Source organism: Lonchura striata, chromosome 1A, assembly GCF_050655825.1.
Source record: "Lonchura striata isolate lonStrDom1 chromosome 1A, ASM5065582v1, whole genome shotgun sequence".
In the NCBI taxonomy this organism is placed as follows: Eukaryota; Metazoa; Chordata; class Aves; order Passeriformes; family Estrildidae; genus Lonchura; species Lonchura striata.
In genome coordinates, this window is record NC_140741.1 from 57710420 (window position 1) to 57729027 (window position 18608).

The 18608-nt window shown below is 44.8% G+C and overlaps 1 protein-coding gene across 2 annotated transcripts in view; it reads right to left on the minus strand.

Annotated features, from left to right (window-relative positions):
- NTN4 (netrin 4) overlaps positions 1-18608 on the minus strand; it is a 47609-nt gene that overhangs the window by 6782 nt on the left and 22219 nt on the right. For both annotated transcript variants that reach the window (XM_021527964.4, XM_085569768.1), the window contains exons 4-8: positions 10223-10349; positions 8713-8901; positions 2386-2602; positions 1600-1712; positions 370-438 (exon numbers count right to left, since the gene is read on the minus strand). In XM_021527964.4, the coding sequence (XP_021383639.3) occupies positions 370-438; positions 1600-1712; positions 2386-2602; positions 8713-8901; positions 10223-10349 (715 nt within the window). The remainder of the gene's footprint in view (positions 1-369; positions 439-1599; positions 1713-2385; positions 2603-8712; positions 8902-10222; positions 10350-18608) is intronic.

An 18608-nucleotide genomic window follows, 5' to 3' on the forward strand; every position in this document is an offset into this window, starting at 1 on the left:
TGATCACAGTCCCTCTTTACACTCAGTGTAATTCAGACACAGTCATTTCAAGACTCTGATTAGGGCACCTTGTCTACAGACACCATTTCAGTGACCCATTTATGGTTTATAGACTGTCTTGGACCTAGACAACCTCCCAGGCACCTGTCCAGCTCTTGTCCTCCCATGATTTCTGTACAAGGGTGTTTTGATAGCAAGAGAGATGGGTGACAGAACAAGATGCTTCACCCACCTTGACAGCCTTTAGGCTAAGTATCCCGTGGGTTTGCCAGGATGGAGTGGTGCACACACAGCAACTCACATGCTTCATATACACTTTTGCACTACCTTGCAGCACCTCCCTTTACAGTCCCCTTACCCACAACTCACCATATGTGTACTTCATCCCACAGAAGACCTTGGGATTCCCTAAAACTTGCTCTTTACATTCACATTTACCTGAGGAAAAAGAAGGAAGCAAATGGCTGTGAATTGTGCTTAAAAGACAGAAGCATTTGCAGACAGGAACTTCCAGAGGTTTTTCAAGTGGTCCACAAGCCTCATTCAAAAAAAAAAAAAAGGAATTTGCAACTGTTTTCAGACTGAGAGTGAATACAGACTCTTAGTCCAAGGGCAATTACTCCTTGTTTACAATTAGAAGAGAAGGAAAACAAAGGCCTTATTATTTTGCCTTGGGATGCAAATAACATGCGTATCTTTCCCTGTGGTATTTTCCACACCGTAATGTACCAGACAAAATTTTAAAAGGAAATGTTGCAGAGGTTAAGGCAGATTAATGACTTCCATGATCTTAGAACAAAGAATAACATGATATACTTATTTACGTTTAAAATGAAGTCGCCTAGACAAATGATGGAGCTTTCCCCTCAATTAACTCAATTATTGTATCTTTGAGATGTTATCAAGCCTCTCTCTGAAAATGGAGGAAATGACGCTTGCCTGCTTGCATGCAGCAGCTGCAAGGAGGGAGAGCTTGATGCTGCCCCACTGGGCCAGTCTGCCTTGCACCAACCTTCATTAGGTACCCACCTCCCCCAGGTTGGGAAGACAGGAGGGAAATAACTTCTCCAGCTGCATGCCAGACCATCTCGAATCACATCATAAGCAGCAAGTGATGCCAAAATTGTTGTAGGTATCGGGGAAATAAATTCTGAGTTAGAAATCCCCTAACTGCCAGTGAAGTGGCAAACCCCACCCTTTAAATAAAGTTGCTGGTTTGTCTAGTTTGAGGGAAAATAAGGATACCTTTAAAACATGATGGTCAAGTAAAACATGACGGCATTCAGCCTTGAAATTCAGAGCTGGGAGTGCAAATTCTTGCCTTACAACTGCTAAATGCTGGGTACAGGCATTCAGCATGGAGCATCTAATGGGCTTGCACATCCTTGCGTTGATGGGATGAGCCATAAGGCTCCTCTGGCTCTTGGAGGGCAAGGAGGTGGTTACAGGGACATTCCTCCACATGCTAGTGGGGAAATGTCCATTCCCCCCTGCAACTGCCAGGGTGCTAATTACAAGTCAGTGCAGAAGACGAGGTCTGCAGTGGCTGCTGGCGGGAAGGATTGGGCAGGTGGAATATGTGTAAAGCCACAGTCCTACCAGAGTGCCGGAGTGCTGAGAATCCCTGCTCATCCTCCCAGCCCCAGGTGGGCTCGCTCTCGTTGAGCACTGCCTGGAAAGGAGGTGCTTCATTGTGCCAGGAAACATCTGAGCTGTTAAGGGGAAAGGGAGATGATCAGCCTTCCTCCAGGAGCCAGTGGAAAGCAGGACCACTACCAGCCCATCCTCCAGACAAAATGTGACTGTATGTCTTGATGATGGTAAATGCAAGAGGCATTTTGGAAGGTGAAGAGGTTGAGTGTTGTCAGAGAGGATCACGGATCCATTTTGCGTTTAAAATACATTGTAGGGATTTATATACCACAAATATCTTCAGTCTGGTAAAAAAAAGCTACATGACAGATTTGGAGAGTGGGGTATTATTAAAATGTGCTGTTTTCTAAAAGTCAGAGCTCAACTCCAAGGCACAGTCAAGCTGAGTTACAACAGCAAAATTAAGCCTTTGGTGTCACTCAGATGTCCCCGAGGCTCACATTTTGCTTGTGGAGAGGAAACAATTGTGAAGGTTATGGAAAACACCTGATACATTAACACAAGCACTGAGAGCGAAAATTTCAACATTGCTGTTGCCCTCCCATGCTGTACCGGGTACCCAAGGGAACTACAGCCTCAACTCCCACTCTATGCCCACTTCTTGGCCATACCAAACCCATACCAAACCCCAGGTATTTTACATAATGGATGCTTTTCAGTCTGCTTGCCGTGTGCAAACAGAGCCTTCCCTGGAACTGGGGTGACCGAGGTGTAGGAGACCCCCCAGCTCACCTGCCGCTGTGGCAGTCACCGGTGCGGGGGTCGCAGCTGCGGGCGCAGTCGCAGGGGCGGCAGCCGTAGGGCCCGAAGCCCCAGTAGCCGGGCAGGCAGTGGTCGCAGCGGGGCCCTGCCACGCCGGGCTTGCAGGGACAGTCCCCAGTGCTGGGGTCACAGAAGGTGCGGGGGCCCAGCGGGAGCACGGCCGATCCCACGGGGTGGCAGGAGCAAGCTGCAGGGGAGGGACACCGTGAGGGACAGAGCATCTGTGAGTGCACAACCTCTGCATCACAACGGTGCAACCACCTCTCTGCTGAGGGACACCTCCGGGGTTTCTGGGCTTTTTTATCCCTCACCCATACAAATTTGAGCAGAGTCTCCCTTTGGAATCTGTAGAATTTTAAGTTTTGTGAGATAGTTTCTAATTAGTCAACCTACCCTGGTGTCATGTTATGTTTTGCCAAACAGGCCTTTATTACTTTTCTTGCAGCATCTGGGCTCAAATCCAGCTGAGTACCCAGGGATGTGCCTGCCTCACTGTGATGTTTAAGCAGCTGTGGGTGCTTCATTGCAGAAAAGAATCAGAGCATAATTACTTTTTAAAATAATAACAACTGTCTTGCATTCAGGAGGTTAAAAAACCCATCAGAACAGTCATTTTAATTAAAGTGAAAGCTGAGCAAAAAGTATCCCTCTGTCTCTGTCTGATTTTTAAAACCATCAATTAAAAACATTAGGAAAAAACAATGAGGAAACTGACAGCTCAGAGACAGGCTTTTGCATATTCTCCAGGACACGGGTTTGCAGAGTGCACATCAGAATTGCCAGCTGCTCTCTTTTCTCCCTCACAACCCCTTGCATCAGAACAATGCATTACAACTGTGCTGGGACATACTGGGTTCTCAGAAAAGATGCTGTAAAATAGGTGGTGTGAAATTTTCCTTACCTACTCCTTAGGGTTTTTTCTTTACATAGACATAATTTATGTCTGTTACAAGGCTACTTTTCCCCAAAGAACAGAAATACAGTTATCAAAAGCATGAGCCAAACCTCTGACCATGTGGCCAGAGGTCATCAGGTGATGCTGTGGCCTGCAGGACCAGTAACTGGGTGACCTGTGCTCTTCTTGCCTCAGTGTTTGGTTCTCTGACCAGAACATGGTACAGTCAGACTTACACTTTATGGCAAAAAATTCCCTGCCTTTGCCCAAAGCATCATTTACATAAAATTGAATTTCCTGAGAAAATTACACCTGTAGGGAATATTTTCACTAATTTCTAATACCAGTCTTTCTATTTTGCAACTCTGAAGGCAATTGGGCAGGAAAGCCATTACAGGCAACATATTTCTTTCTCTTAAAATACTTATTGCTGCACATATACATTTAATTTTGCTCTGACAACATTTTTGTGGTTTCAGGAATCTGACATACCTGGAGTATAGTTTCAAAATATTAAAAGATAGATTAATATTGGCAGTTAACTTAGAGGCGACTATGATTCCAACATCTTTGCCAAAGTAATCCCCAAATTTTCCCCACCCTTTCCATTTGCAAACAAATATAATTATATAAAATTAAAAGATTAGAAAGCCTCTCCACAAACTGTGTAAGTAGCTGCAGGCAGTGAGCTCTGGTACCTTTAATAGCATAGTTTTCAACAGCGTGCACTGAGACTTGCATACCTTTCTCCTGAAGTCTGTGAAGTGTTTTACACCTGATACATACAGCCAAATGCTCTATTTTCCTACTAGATGAGGAGGGTATTTCTGGCATTCCTCAGGCCCTTCAGGGGAAATATCAGGCACTTAAGGTTCTTCTAGTCTCCTCCAGTTAATGAGATAAACCCACTGCTCAGCCACAGATTTGGTCCTGTTTTGGTCAGATTTCAGCTGGATTTTACATGCAGCCCCATTGGGGTCAGAGTTTTTCTGTTTTAGACAATTCTTTTACATACTTTTTTTCCTAATATAAATGTTAACATCACTGGCAACACTATGGTGAAGCAACAATATTAAATTTACAAAAGCTGTTATGTAAAAGAACAGCAGACTCATAGGCAATTAAAAAGACAGCTAAAAATGAGAATGTAGCTGGCTATAGTTTTTAATAAAAGACACAAAGAGATGTGTTGTAAAGGCTGGTAATTTCTAACAGGCCTGAATATCCACTTCCATGGATCCCATCCTTCCTGGCTGCTCCTCAATGAGCCACCGAGGTGTCAATCTGCTTTCCAATGGTGGCTGGCAAATTGAAGGTTTTTGCTCTTGGATTGTGGGTGAAGGCCAAGATGACACTAAAGGGCATTAATCTGCATGGTTTGTGTGACAAGGTTTCCACACATTAAATGTTTGTGATGGGCTGCAGTGGGAACTTGCTGAGCAATGCAGACATAAAGTGAAGCCCACCGCTATGCACCAAGCACAGAAATGAGGCTCTAGAGCTCAGATGTGAGCATGTTGAAAGAAATGCATGGAAAAGGGACAAAGTGCTTCCATACTATGGCAAGGGCAGGAAGGAAAAGATTGCAGGACTGGTTATACAATGTTTGAAAGCTGGAGCTATTGGTCCCTCATGGGCAGCTGTGCTGTGTTGGTTTTAGACCCCATTTTCCTCTTTCCACACAATCTGCACCTCACTGTAGCACAGGTAAGGAGGCCCACATCCACAAAGGTGAGAGGAGCAGCTGAGCAGAAGAAGCTACAGAGAGTGTTGGATGGCATTTCATTGTGGATACAAAGGTTCAGAGTGTAAGACTCTCAGTGTGAGACTTCTACACAATGCCTGTCTCATATGCCACTTCATCAGAGAGGCTGGGAGTCTCCACAGCCAAGGGAGCTCCTGCAAGAGAAGGAATGTTTGGGCTCTAGCCTTGAATCAAGATAAACTTTCCACAAACTTGATCCTTTTGCTTTCTTTTTGATTTGTAAGCATCATTGCTAAAAAATGCCAATTTACCAGCCAGTACGACTCTGCATGTGACTTCCATACACATATGAATTAAAAACTGCCTGTCCTGGCATTGCATGTGCTGATTGAGATGGAAAATCAGTGAGTGGGATGCCAGTAGAACTGGATTTCCCTGTCCTGGATTGGTGATACTGCTGTGGTTTCCTTGGCTGCCAGCTAACATTTTGGAAATGACAAATATTTACCCTCAAAATCCTACAGTTGAAAAGCAAAATAAACTTGGCAATTATAAAACTCGATTTTATTGTCTGCAATTGCACTGTAGCTGAGGCTTAAAAACTCATGAGGATGGAAAGAAAAGGACTCATAGGTATGACGGGGGGGAAGAGTAATGAGATTGGTGTTTTAAACATCAGAATATTTCATTTTATCAGGTGCACGCCTACTCCTGAGCAAATATTATATACACTCTTTGCCTACAAGAATCTTTAAAGTATCCTTAAAGATTATGGCTTAACAACTCCTTTATTTACTTTGACCTAGGTATTTTTAAATTTTCAGTGGTTGAATAATAATGGTGTCTTGAGCCAGAAACAAGCAGGCAATGCCATGGCCTTCCCAAGAAGGAATAATAGGGCTCCACACACATCCCTTGTTATTGCAGACCATGGTATGGTACTTGGAAATGTTCCAGGCACAGGCTGTAATTGATCTTATATAATTCAATTTAACAGTCATTAGTAATTTTCTATGGCCCTGCAGCTGCCATCTCCCCTGTGAGATGCTGAGTCCTTGGGTGCAGGGAGCATTCCCAGCAGCAGGAGACCAGAAGTAAAGAGGTGAAAGGGTCTTAGGGAGGAGTGCATTTGTGAGAGTTTGAAAAGCCCAGAGAGAAATAATATGAGAGTTTGTAGTAATGGGGTCTCTGAAAAGTATTCAGATAATCCCTATATTTGTGGAATACGGTTTGTACTAGGAAAAGTTCTCTTCCTCAGATACTTGAGGGAGTATCATGCTCTGCAAGTCATAAAAAAAAAAAAAAAAGACTGATTAAGTAGATGTACTTAATGCAGATGTACTTAATGCAGAAGGTAAATAAATGTAAACTTTTTCTCACTATACTTCAGAGTATCTTTCTGTTCTTGTTAAATATGTTATCTTTGGCTTTTAAATACCAGAGTTCATGAATAACTAGTGGTCCATAAGGCTGGATTGTTGCATTAAATGGAGGCACACTTTTTTTTTTAATGTGGAAAGTGGAGTGCCATGGGCCAGTGATTCAGAGATAAATGCAGAAAGCCAAAAGAACCAAGCACTGGCATATGTTGATGAAAAAAACCCATTAGTCATCTAATATCTGCAGCTTTCTCTGGCCCATAAAGGTGGGGAGAAACCTTTTAATCAAGAACCCTGAAATCTGGCTAACACATAGTTAATGCTGTGATGTACTGCCTGCCTTCATTAACAATGGTCTAACTTGCACACAGGTATGTGCTCAGTGTTGGCAGCCTTGTCTTTGAGCAGGAGCTGCTTTGCAGCAGTATGTCCTGAGACTTCTTGTTTCCATCTGGCTTTGCAAGGAAGGGGGCTCTGTGCTGGCCAGCCCAGGAGGTGCCATTTGGCTTCTTCTTGGACCCTGCAAACAGCCACACATTATGGACTGGGCAGTCTGGCACAAGGACAAGCCTACAATGAGTCCCTCATGAAACTCCACCCCCTCAATGGACTGAATGAACCTCAAAGGAGGTAGAGCCGCTTTTACTGCTTCCAAAGTGAAGGGTGGTATCTTTGGGTGTCCAGAAAACCACACTCAGCTCAGGGCCAAAGCTTCTCTTGTCTTCAATGACCTCAGAAAAGTGCATAATCTTCCCTGATGGGAGCTGGCATGTAAAGAATATCAGGAATTACAATCCTAGCAAAGGTACCAGAAGCACAGTACAATGATGTTTCAGAACTTGAGGGTCCCATGTAGCATTTATTTCAGTCTCCTGTCCTGCATTATCTACCAGCAGTTAACTAATACTATTTGTTCTTATTTAATCAGCAAGGACGAATCCACAAATTAGAAAAAAACATATAACCTCTGATCTGGGTGTAAATGCAAGGCTTAAGCCTGTTTTTTCCTAATGAGACTCCAAAACAAATGTTCATTGCCTAAGTTCTGGCTATAATTATGGAGGGAAAGTATCTGATATTACAGAGGAGACTTAGAACTTTGATGTATACAAGTAGGTAATGAAACTTTTTAAAGTCATTAAATTCACTGTTTAAAAAAACCTCATTGTGTACATACTACAGCAGTGAAGTAATTATTTACACAAGCAATGAACTGTGGTCAATTCCATTTCCATAAAGAGAACTACGGCTGTAAAACAGGCAGCTCAGCTGTTGCTGCCCCTCCTTGCAATGAGTGAAAGGTGGAGAGGAGGAGGACCTCTGCAACAGACTGGTGGGGCTGCCAGGAATCTCATGAGGATTATATGCAGCAAAGGAGCAGGACAAAAGCAGCTGTTGCCCACCAGACCTCAAAGAACAACTGAAACCTCACACATCCTCCCAGCCTGGGGTGCAGCTCCCCACCACAGAAGGGTTCCTTCTTCCTTTACACTCAGGTACTTCTCCTTCAGAGGAGACAGATGAGCTCAGTGTCACCTCAAAAGACAGGCAGGGAGTCATTTGGATTTCATTCTGTCACTTGTGAAGGTCCCCCTCATAGTAAGTGAGTCAGGGAGGAGAAATGTGGTGAAGTTGGTGGGTGGCTGTAGACTCAGAGAGGAGGGCATGCCTGCACCCTGGATTTAGCTGACCAGTATATGTTCTCAGCATAATCTGGCGATCTGGAGTCCCCCATAGTGAGTCACCATCCTCACAGTGGTTCCTGGGGAGTGCGGCTTTTGGATTGCTTCATTGCTTGGGAAAGATTTAATTTCACATGTGCCTGAATCATTGCTTTTAGTATTGCCTCCTCAGTGTCCCACCTTCTGGAGTATAAGTTAACATGTGTTCCTTCCATACCCACCTGCTGCTGCTGTGAACACGAACTGGTGGGCGATGCTATTTATCAGCTGCACCCCTGCTGGCTGAGGAACCCGATTCTGAGATTGCAACAATCACCAAACAAGGAAAACATGAAAACAAGATGCAGCTTTTCCTCTCCAAAAATAGCAATAAGAGAAAGTAAATGAATCATCTCTCTTCCCCTGCCCTCAGGCTACAGGGATCCTTGGGACAGATTTGTCAACAGCATCTGCAGATTTTCACCCTGCAAACATCATCACTGCTTTTTGCAAATAGTATCACAAAGAGGATTCAAAGAGCTCCCTGTCCTTCTCTGAAGCAAGAAGATTGCTCCGAGGAGGGGCAGGAAGATCTCACCTTTCATTTGCCACTTTCCCACTTGAGAAGCCTTCACTAGCAGGTGGTCGCTGACTTACGTTTGCAGGCGTCTGGGGCAGAGAAGGGCTTCCTGAGGTCGCGGTAGAAGCCCAGCTTGCAGCGCTGGCAGTGCTGCCCTTCTGTGTTGTGCTGACAGTTGTCACAGACGCCGCCACTGCGATTGCCCGACGCCAGCCACACATCCATGTCAAAATGACAAGTGTCAGCGTGCCCATTACACTTGCATGCTGAGGCAAAGCCAAAGGGAACAGAAAGATTCATTAAGACAGTGAAAGATACTGGTTTATAGAAAAGAGACACAAAAAGCTCAAAACTGCATTTCAGAATGTGGACTTGACCTATGAACCTATTATTCATTCAAATGCACAAATTAGCACTACATGTTCACCTACACCTCCCAACCTCTGGAGATAACATTTAAAAAAAAGTATTTTCTTTAACTTTTTTATTTCCACTACAGGTTTTCCAGTACCAGGACAGCCACAGGTGGTCAGGCCAGAACAGAGAGACCCACATTCACTGGTCCTGCTGAGGAAGGATACTTCTCTCTCAGCTTTAGAAATCAGCACTGCCCTATACAACATCTGCCATGAGGGTACTGACAGGATGCTCCCCGCAGATAAAGGAGGAAAAAGGCAGGTGGAGGAGAGGTATGTGAGAGAATACAACATCCTCCTTACCCTGTGCTGGCAGTGGAGGAAGTCTGTGTGCCCACATGACTGAAGTCAAGGGTCAAGTGAGATCTATTCCAATGCCTGCTCATCAAATGCTGCTGGTCTAAGTAGGAATTCACTGTCATTCCCTCAGGGATCATCCATACTGCAGTGAGCATGACCATAGCTCACATAGGCAGGTTGCTGGTTGCTTATGTATGGATAGCATTGTAGCCAGGGCAGGTCTGCTGAGTGCCTGCAAGCCTTCCTGGGGTGGTGTGGGTAATCCTCAGCACCCTTCTGGCTAGACTGCTGCTCTTACTGAAGCAGATGGCCCCATGCATGACCTTTGCATTCCCCTGCTAGCAGCACTCTCCCTAAGTGTCCTTCCTGGCACTGCAGAACTGATCTTCAAACCTCCAGAGCCCATGGCTTCTCCTGCCCTCAGTGCCCAGGGGTGACCAGAGCCCACATCCAGCAGCAGAAAGTCATACTTCCTACAAAGGTGTTTTTCAGTGGTGTCCATGGAGAGGACAAATCTGGCCCCTTGTCACCTCCAAGATACCCTGGTAGGCTGCAGTCTGCCCACAGCAGCAGACCTTACCCCAGTAGGTGCACTTAGATCCCAGAGAAAGGCCAAGCCAACAGACATCACAGTCTTGTGAGGATTGCCAAGTGAGGGGCTGTGCAACCAGGGCTGTCCTTGTCACACAGATGCTTGGTGAGTGCTGGGCAGGGCTGTGGCAGTGCCTCTTCACTCACTGAGCTGCTTGGAAAGCACCTCCCCATCACCGGGATGTGCTGCCTCTTGGACTCACGGGAGAAAGGCACGCATGGATGAAGCATTTCACTCTGGCAGAGGATCTGGAGACACCATTCCTAATGGGCTACTTACACCGACACTCCTTGGGGGCTCCAGTTTTGCCATCGGCAGCCTGCCAAGGCTGGTCATTGTAGAGTGGGGCACAGTGCTGGCAGTGGGACCCTGCAGTGTTGTGCTTGCACATGCATTTCCCATGGACCTAGTAAGGGAAAAGAGCAAGGATCACCCACAGCAAAGACCAGAGTCTCCAGGGCTCTAGCAATGCCCACACACAGGAAATAGCATGCCAGCTACATGCTATTGCATTGACTAGAAGGAGGGACTTAGCATGGTGTCCAGTTCAGCCAAGGGCAAATATTCTATAGTTACACTTTCAGTTAATTTAGTATGTGTAGATCTGCATGTCACAGTATTGTATAATCTTACCTTTTTTTTTTTCTTTTAAGATCTAAAAGGGTCTATAGCCACTTCCAGATGCAGTATGAATTTCCAGAAGAGATTAAAAAATTCCAGGATTCAAAGCATTCTTGGGAAACACTGTAAAACCTTTCTCTTTTTCTCTCTCATAAACATAAATACACCTTTTCAGTACTGCAGGAATAGCACCTACAATCTCAGCACCCAGCTCTGTGTGCCCAGCTATCTCCAGCACAAATAATTATGAGAAAAAAGAAAATCAACCCCCTGAAACATAAATATCTACTCATCCCAGGCAGAATTTTTGTCCCACAAAGGAAGAATCAAGGATAGCACAAGGCCCGTGACTGACTATACTCGGACATGTTCATGACAGATAATTTAAGAGCTAGACAGCCCAGCGTAAGGGGGTAATTAGAGATGAAAAGCCAGCACAGCACACTTGGTGCCAGCTGCCCTGTCAGTCGCTGGCATTACTCACCCTGTTGGCAAATGCAAAGAAAACAGGATGTAGCCAGAGGGTATGAGCAGCTGGCAGTGCCTGATGCAACAAGATCAAGCTCTGCAGCAGCATGGCTCTGCTGGCACCCCTGGCCCTACCTTTTCCCATGGAGCATGGCAGGTTTTGACTTCTCCTCCTGCTCATGAGCAAGCCAGGGGTCTCAGTCTGCCCTGCCAGCATGGCCCAATGTTCATACCACAAGTTGGCCATAAAACCAACAAAGCTGCACCAGCTGCTGGCTGCTTTTGGCATCAAGAGGAGCACAGGGTGGTGGGGTGCTGAGGCATGGCTTTAGCTGCTACTGGAAAATGCTGCCTTCCACAGAGTTAACTTGTGGTTTTACAAGTGTGCTGTTCCTAACTGCATGACTTCCTGTCAAGACTGCCACACAAAAAGGTTCCTGTGAAAAGCCTGAACAGTAAACAAAACAGAAGAGGACCTTGAACATGCTGTAAACAGCTCCTGCTTACTACATAGGTGCACACACACACCACCCCACACACTCCCGGCTTATGATGACTTTCTGATTTATTAATTTGCAATGAATAGATTTCCGCTGCTATCTCACAGGAGTCAAATGTAACCAGTACAGATAAAATTTCAAAACTGACCTGGAAAGTCCTTCCAAGAAATGAAAATAGCAAGATCTTTCAAAAACTATTGAATTCATTCCTGCTCTATGAAAATGTCAGATCATTAAAAAACACAGAACAGCAACTGGGTATTGTAAGCAATGGGTAGGTACAGATGGAGTCAGAATGCACAAGCATCTAAGTTAAAGTGAAAATACTAAGCTAACATTGTTTTCTGTGCTATCTGGACTCATCACAGATATTAGCTGGTCTCACTGCAGATACTACTTGATCTATCTGGCTTACCACATTCATATAAGCTTAAATGTGTGCTAATGTTTGAAAAGAATGAGAAGTAAGTATAGAAAAGAAACAACAAATTTGTGGAGGGTACATTTAGTTCTGAAAGTGTGTCTTGTGTTTTCATATTTTCATTTTTGCTACCACCAACAAAATATTCTTCAATCTCTCAGCTACCTCCCTTTCCTCAATTACCACCTGTAGATAAATTTCTCTCTCTCATATTTTTTAGGCAAGGTCCACACACAAACCAATGTTACAAAATCTCTTCACACACATTTAAAAGCATACACACCTGCATGGAAACAGAAGATGACTAAACTTATACTGGTCATCTTCTGGTGGTTTTGATGGTGTCATAACTCTTTGATGCCACTTTTGGTAGTTCCTCCACTTTTGGAGTTTCTTGCAAGCCCTTTGGACATTGAGTGCTTGGGGCTAGACATGCTGTACTAACCTGAACCACATCTGTGGCCAGAGACATCCTCCAGAAACTCTTCCTCACAGGACTGTCCCAACTGTAAGGGTAGAGGGACCCACCAGACGCAGGACATATGTGATCAGGAAGGGAAGGTAACTGGAAGGAGTCAGAGGGTGCTTTTGCAATCATCTTGCCAAAGTGAGAAGGACATGGGAGAAGAATTGCAAATGGAAATTGTCTCAGACATGGGGACACTTGGGATTACTGTGGGGATGTGTGCTTCTCCTTTCTGTCCCCACAGCCTGTAGTCTCACTCTCCAAATTCAGTTTGCTCCTTGCCAAAGCCACACAAAGAATCAGTTGGGACCCAATCAATCATCCAGAGGCTGCTTAGCATTAACAATCCAAAAACTCATCCAAAACTCAGCAGCACCTCAGAAACCCCCAAAGGATTGATTAAGCATCCCAAGGCATCAGCAGAGAGCAAAGCAAAATGCCCCACCAAGGAGGATTCATGGTTCTAAAGAGAAAGAGCTTGTATTTTCTGTACAGTAATATACAAGTACAATATAATAGAGCATGTTGCATTGCTGAAATAAAGGAAGGTGGGTGAAAATAAAACAGAATAGGATGGGTATACCAAGAATCTGCTGTCCCACCATTAATTTGGCATGCAGAGCTAATAAGTAAACCACTGAATAGCTGTGCACCAACATATTAATATTAATCTTTATGTGGACTCTAAGGAAAAAGGCTGTATATAATTAAAAAACTGTTGCAGCAATGGAAGACTTGTGGTCTCTCATGCTGTGGCAAAGACAGCTGCAAAAGATCCAAGTTGGAGATTATGCAAATCAAGCCAGCTGGTGTTTATCTAGATAGACTCAGAGGCAGAGCATGGCATGACTCGTAGTATTGATTGCTTGTAAAGGTGCCATGCACCTGGGCAAAAGGAAACAAATGGTCTGGCTGAAAAGCTTAAAAAATAACAGAGCAGCACGATTCTGCCATCTGTGCAAAGGCAAGCACAGGACCAGCACAGAGGCCTGAGGGCTTGGGCTCCTGCCTGACTCTGTGGGTGCTGTCCAGTTGGACCAGGAGGAACCAGTTCCTCAATCTTTTCATAAGGGTGCTGCCTTGCAGTTTCCTTTCCTCAGGGTTTATCAAATCCAGCCTCCATCAGCTGCTCCCTCAGGCGCAGATCCCCCTGTGGATCCCACATGCCCTCTGCTCGCCTGGGCAGGGCCCAGCATGGCTGCTCAGGAGCCCAGCCTGCAATGCACACTTAACTTTGAAAACCTGTGTGCCCCTGCTCGCTGCAGGGCCGGGGACTTGTAATCTCAGTGGGATTCACGTTTGGGTGAACTCCTGCAGAGGCATGGGATGCAATGGCCTGCCTGGCTGACCCCACTTCTGTATCAGAAGCAGCTACCCAGACCCCAGTCTTTGGGAGTAAGCTTTGCAAAAGGCAGCAGATTTCCCAATTCCGACGCTGCCGTGCCTTTACAGCACTGCTATTTAAATGGGCTGAGAAAACTTTGCCTCTCCAAGGTCCCCTCAGGTTTCATCGTGGCACCAACCCCTCTCAGCCATGCAGAGCGTGGGGTGCAGACCTACTAATGAAGAAGCTAGAGTCAAACTGAAGGGAGCAGAGGGAAACAGAGTCTTTAACAGCTTGCTTCTCAGTGCAACCATTTGATTAGTATCTTCTTTTCTATATTCCTTTTTCACAGAAGTTTAATGAAAAGTCATACCTAAGTGATTCAAAAACCTTACCTCAGGCTGATGTATTTGTTCTCTTAAAATAGCATTACAATGACTACCACCCAAAAATGTCTCTCCAGCCTAGCTTTATCCGACTGAAGAAAATATCTTCTTTCTTTTACATAATTCCAGCATGACAGCAAACATTTTTATGCATTGGAAACAACAAAAAAAGGTGGATATTTGCAAGCCCTTTCTTGCAGCCCATAGAAAGACATGTATTTTTTTAGTTATAAAGAAATACTATGAGAGCTAGAAATAAGAGAAAGGTCAAGAAGGAGTAATACAAGGAGAAGTGGCAGCAGGTGAGAAACAGCCAACAGACTGTCTACGCTGGACAAAATTAATGTCTGTAAGAGCTGTAGGAGGGCCACTTGCAAGACTGGTCTGCCATACAAATACCCTGTCATGTCACAGAGCAGCTAGGAGACGGGGCTGAGAAACCAGCCCAGCAGCTCTGGTGGGACACAAGGTAGACTGGGAAAATGACATACCTGGCCTTCAGGATTTCTCCAGCATCTCAGCAGCTTTCTGAAGGCAGAATCTGATCCCTGTGCATTTACAGGATGGAAAAGCACATATTTTCTTCCCTTTTCACTCACCTCAACTTAGTTGTAAGGCATAGCCACTAGGGTCATTATAGAGCATCACTAAGTACACAAACACAATTCCCAGTTTGTCTCACTCCTTTAAGCATTCACACGGCTCCTGACTCATTTAAGCAGCAAGGCCTTCCTATAACATTTTTCATTTTGTCATGGGGTCTTTATATCCCAGTTCACTTTCACACTGTTCCCCTTCTTAGCTTGACAGCCCCATCGCAACGTCAGTCATTAGAGGGCACAATGCAAACAGTGTTACAAAAGTTGCCTTCTCTAAGATAAACGAGTGACTGATTTCTCTATACAAAGAGAGTTGCTAGGGCATGCTTCCTTCCAGAGCCTTTTGTTGCCAAATTATAACTTTCCAGCGCTTCCTTTCAGATTGCACATACATAGGCCTTTTTCTTTAGTTGAATCCTGTAAAATCCTTTTCCCCATATTTATCATGTTCCAAAATGTTAGGCAGTGACAAAGACTGCTACACTGAGGGAAAAGTGCTTTCAGTCAACCTGTTATGAATTGATTTATATTGTAAGAATTTACCCACTATATGGAGTCCAGCACAAATGCACACTAAAAGAAAATCAATGTCCCAAAGACCTGATAGCGTAAACAGTCTAAATAGCTGGGAGGGGCAACTGTTTTTAATAGAATTTCCTTTTTGGAACTGCTAAAACTGTATTTTTTCCTTCTCTCCTTTATTTATTTTAGCTTTCATGGAAAATGGGCATGATACTAGCCTAAGGGAAAATGGCAGCATTCACACTGAGTCTCTAACCATAGCTTTTAAACTGTGTTGTGTTCTAACTGCTGTGCCAGTTTTAGAACCAATGCCCACAGGTGGCTGTCAGCACATGGAGAGGTATTCTTTTCCCAAAGCACCAGACAACCAAATTTATGCATGAGAAAATTCTCATATCCTATCTTGTTCTTGTGAAAGAATACAAAGCCTGTTGTCCAGGGTGTGGGGGTTGTGCAGTAGGTTTTTTTTAAAATTCCTTGTACAATAGGCTTCTGTCAGCGTTGCTCTGGAAGACCTTGAACATCTTTTGATGTCAGTAGCATGATAACAATTTATAACAGCCACTGGGTTGGCCACATGGGAACTGGGGCGGGGGGAATATTCACCCTGCCTAACCGCACAGAAGTGCTTTAGCAGAGCATCTTAGTCTACCCAGGATCCCGACCTTCATAACTATGGAAGAAGCTTGGAGAGTTCAGCTGGCTAAGCTGCAGGAATCCGCATTCAGGGAGGGCCAAGGAGTCTCTGATATGGATGAACTCCAGCTCTCACCTTGAGACAGAACTGCAGAACCTATGTGAGGTACCTCTGGGTTTGCTTCCCCCACTTTGGAGTCCTAAATTGCAAGATTCTACTTATCTCCTGGCTTACACAACACTTGCCTTTTTTCTTGCATTGCCACTTGCCATAGCTGCAAGCAGGCCACAGAGATGCATTAGCTGGTAAGAGGCATGCAAGCATGCATGCAAGCATGCATGCAAGCATGCAATGCAATGGCTTCATGTGCAGAGGTACTGGCAAAGAGTGAGGAGCTCCTGTGCCACAGATCAGAGGAAAAAAAAAATCTCCTATATATGTGAATTCACTTGTTTGGTCATAATTGTGGTTTGACATGTAATGCAGCTCAAGAAGTAATCAGCTGCTTAGCATGGTATGGTAGGAGGTCTGTTTGTATATGCACACATTTTCCTGGGTTTGCATTGGGCTTTTGCTGATGAGATTTGAGTAGTGGCCCTTTGAATAAATTTGGGAGCAGTAGGAAAGAGAGAAAGTGTATCTGTATCGACCTGACAGTTGTTTGCTGCACACAAGTGTCCAACAAGGGATAAACAGGATCATACTACCCATGAGGACCAGCCCTTGCCATCCTAGGCAGCCAGGTCTTCTCCGGGGAGCTCATGGAAATATACCTTCTGCTAGAAGGTATATTTCCATGAGCAGAAGTTCCACCTATATATTCAGAATTCACCTAAAGGCTGACATGGTATTTCTGACACTGAAAAAACCCCAGAGTTTTCCTACACAAATTCCATTCTCTTTTAGGAGAAAGGGCAGGTGGGGGAATTTCCAGGAGGAGAGGAGCATCATGGAGAGTTTTGCAGCTAGACAGTGATGAGGGCACAGAAACAAACCTCTTCTCAGACTCTGTCAAGTTGAACTTTGCTTTGACTTGACTGAGACAGATTGCAAACAGAGGTTTCCCCACCCCAGAAAATGAAGCTAGAGCTGCTTCTGCCAGGGCAGAAGGAGCCCCTCTTTGTTCATTAAGCCACCCTGTTTGCATCCCAACCCCACACCCTGAGGGTGTCCCAGGTAAGTATTATTTCACAGCTAAGTGGACTTGTAGCCTCACTTCAGCCACTCACAATATGTACCTTCAAAACCGTCACCTTCTCAACACAAAATTGCCAAGATCTCAAGAAAAAAATACATCCAATGGGAGGAATCCTGTGGCAGCAAGCTGGGCCCATGTCCCAAGCTGAGCATCCTGGCCCATTGGGTCAGGATCCTGTTTCAAACCTGCCAGAACAGCAGCCCCCAGCATTCTCACATATCCACGCTCTTTTGTCAGATCGTCTTTGGGTGAGGTGGCTGAAATGCTTCTGGTCACTCTGTAAGATCTGATTGAGACCTGGCAGCTGTGCCCAGTGCTGCTGGGATACCCCAGCTTACTGTTCAGAGCAGCCCAAGAGAAAAATAAATATATCACATCTGTGTCTTCTGCTGGCCAAGCAGGGACTGAAACTAAGGCTGCATTTAGGATTTTGCCTGTAGGCTGAGAACAGTGGTGGGGAGGGGGCGTTAAGAATACTTGCACATAGATTTTTTTGAAAAGTTGTTTGTTTTTTTTTTATTTAATGATCTTAAACATGCTTAAATTTTGATGTTAACTCTCTAACTTAAAGGTTATTCTTCAGGAGTGCTCTTGTCTAAACAAGCATAAAAACAGAGCCAGATTTTATAATCGTATTGTGAAATGATACTGTGCTTCCCTGCTTTAGTTGTCCTGTTTTACACTGATGGTTCTGATAAAACCCTTGGGAGGTAGAGGTTCATAAAGACTATACTGAAGTCTCCATCCAACTCCTGAATGACTGGTCATAATTTTTAGAATTATGTTTTCTGTGAGTTTTTCAGCTGAAATGTATAAAAAATGCTCCCTCTCTGAAATCCTACTCTCTTCTCAGAAGTTTTTTGACTTCTACCACTTAAGCAGCCACGGACATTGCAATCTTTTGTCCCTTTTCTGCTCATTCATGTATGTGATGAATTATTCCTATCACCTTGGAAATAATTCTCTCTTCCAATCTTGATGCAATGCACTAGCAAACCCCAGGCTGTGTTGCATTACATGGGTGCCACTGCAGTCCCCAAACAGCAGTAGCCTCATGCCACAGGAGCCTGGCACAGACTAGGCTCAGACAAAACTGTCCCACCTCTATGATGGAAAAGGTGGTATTGGGAGAGGAAAGCTCTTGCCACACCTTGACCCTCCCTGCAAACCATGGGGCTATGTCACCCCTACACTGGTACATCCCTCACAGGACATGCAGAATGAGGTGTTAGTAAAACACATTATGACACAGCAAAATGAGTCAGCCTCACTGCAGAAACGTCACCTTTGGGACTCCTGCCACATAAGCATTTATAACCAGAGTTGAATTTCCCCCTCGGGGCCAGCACAGGGGTTTGTTGCTATTTCTTGTTCTGTTTTCAGTGCGATTTTGGCACTTGCTTCCTTCCTCCAGCCCTGCCTGTTACCTGCACACTCTGGTTGCCATAGCCTGTAGCTGTACTGGAAGCCTATTTGGCTGCAGGCTCCTTTACAACTCTCAGTGGTGCTCCAGGGCACGCTCC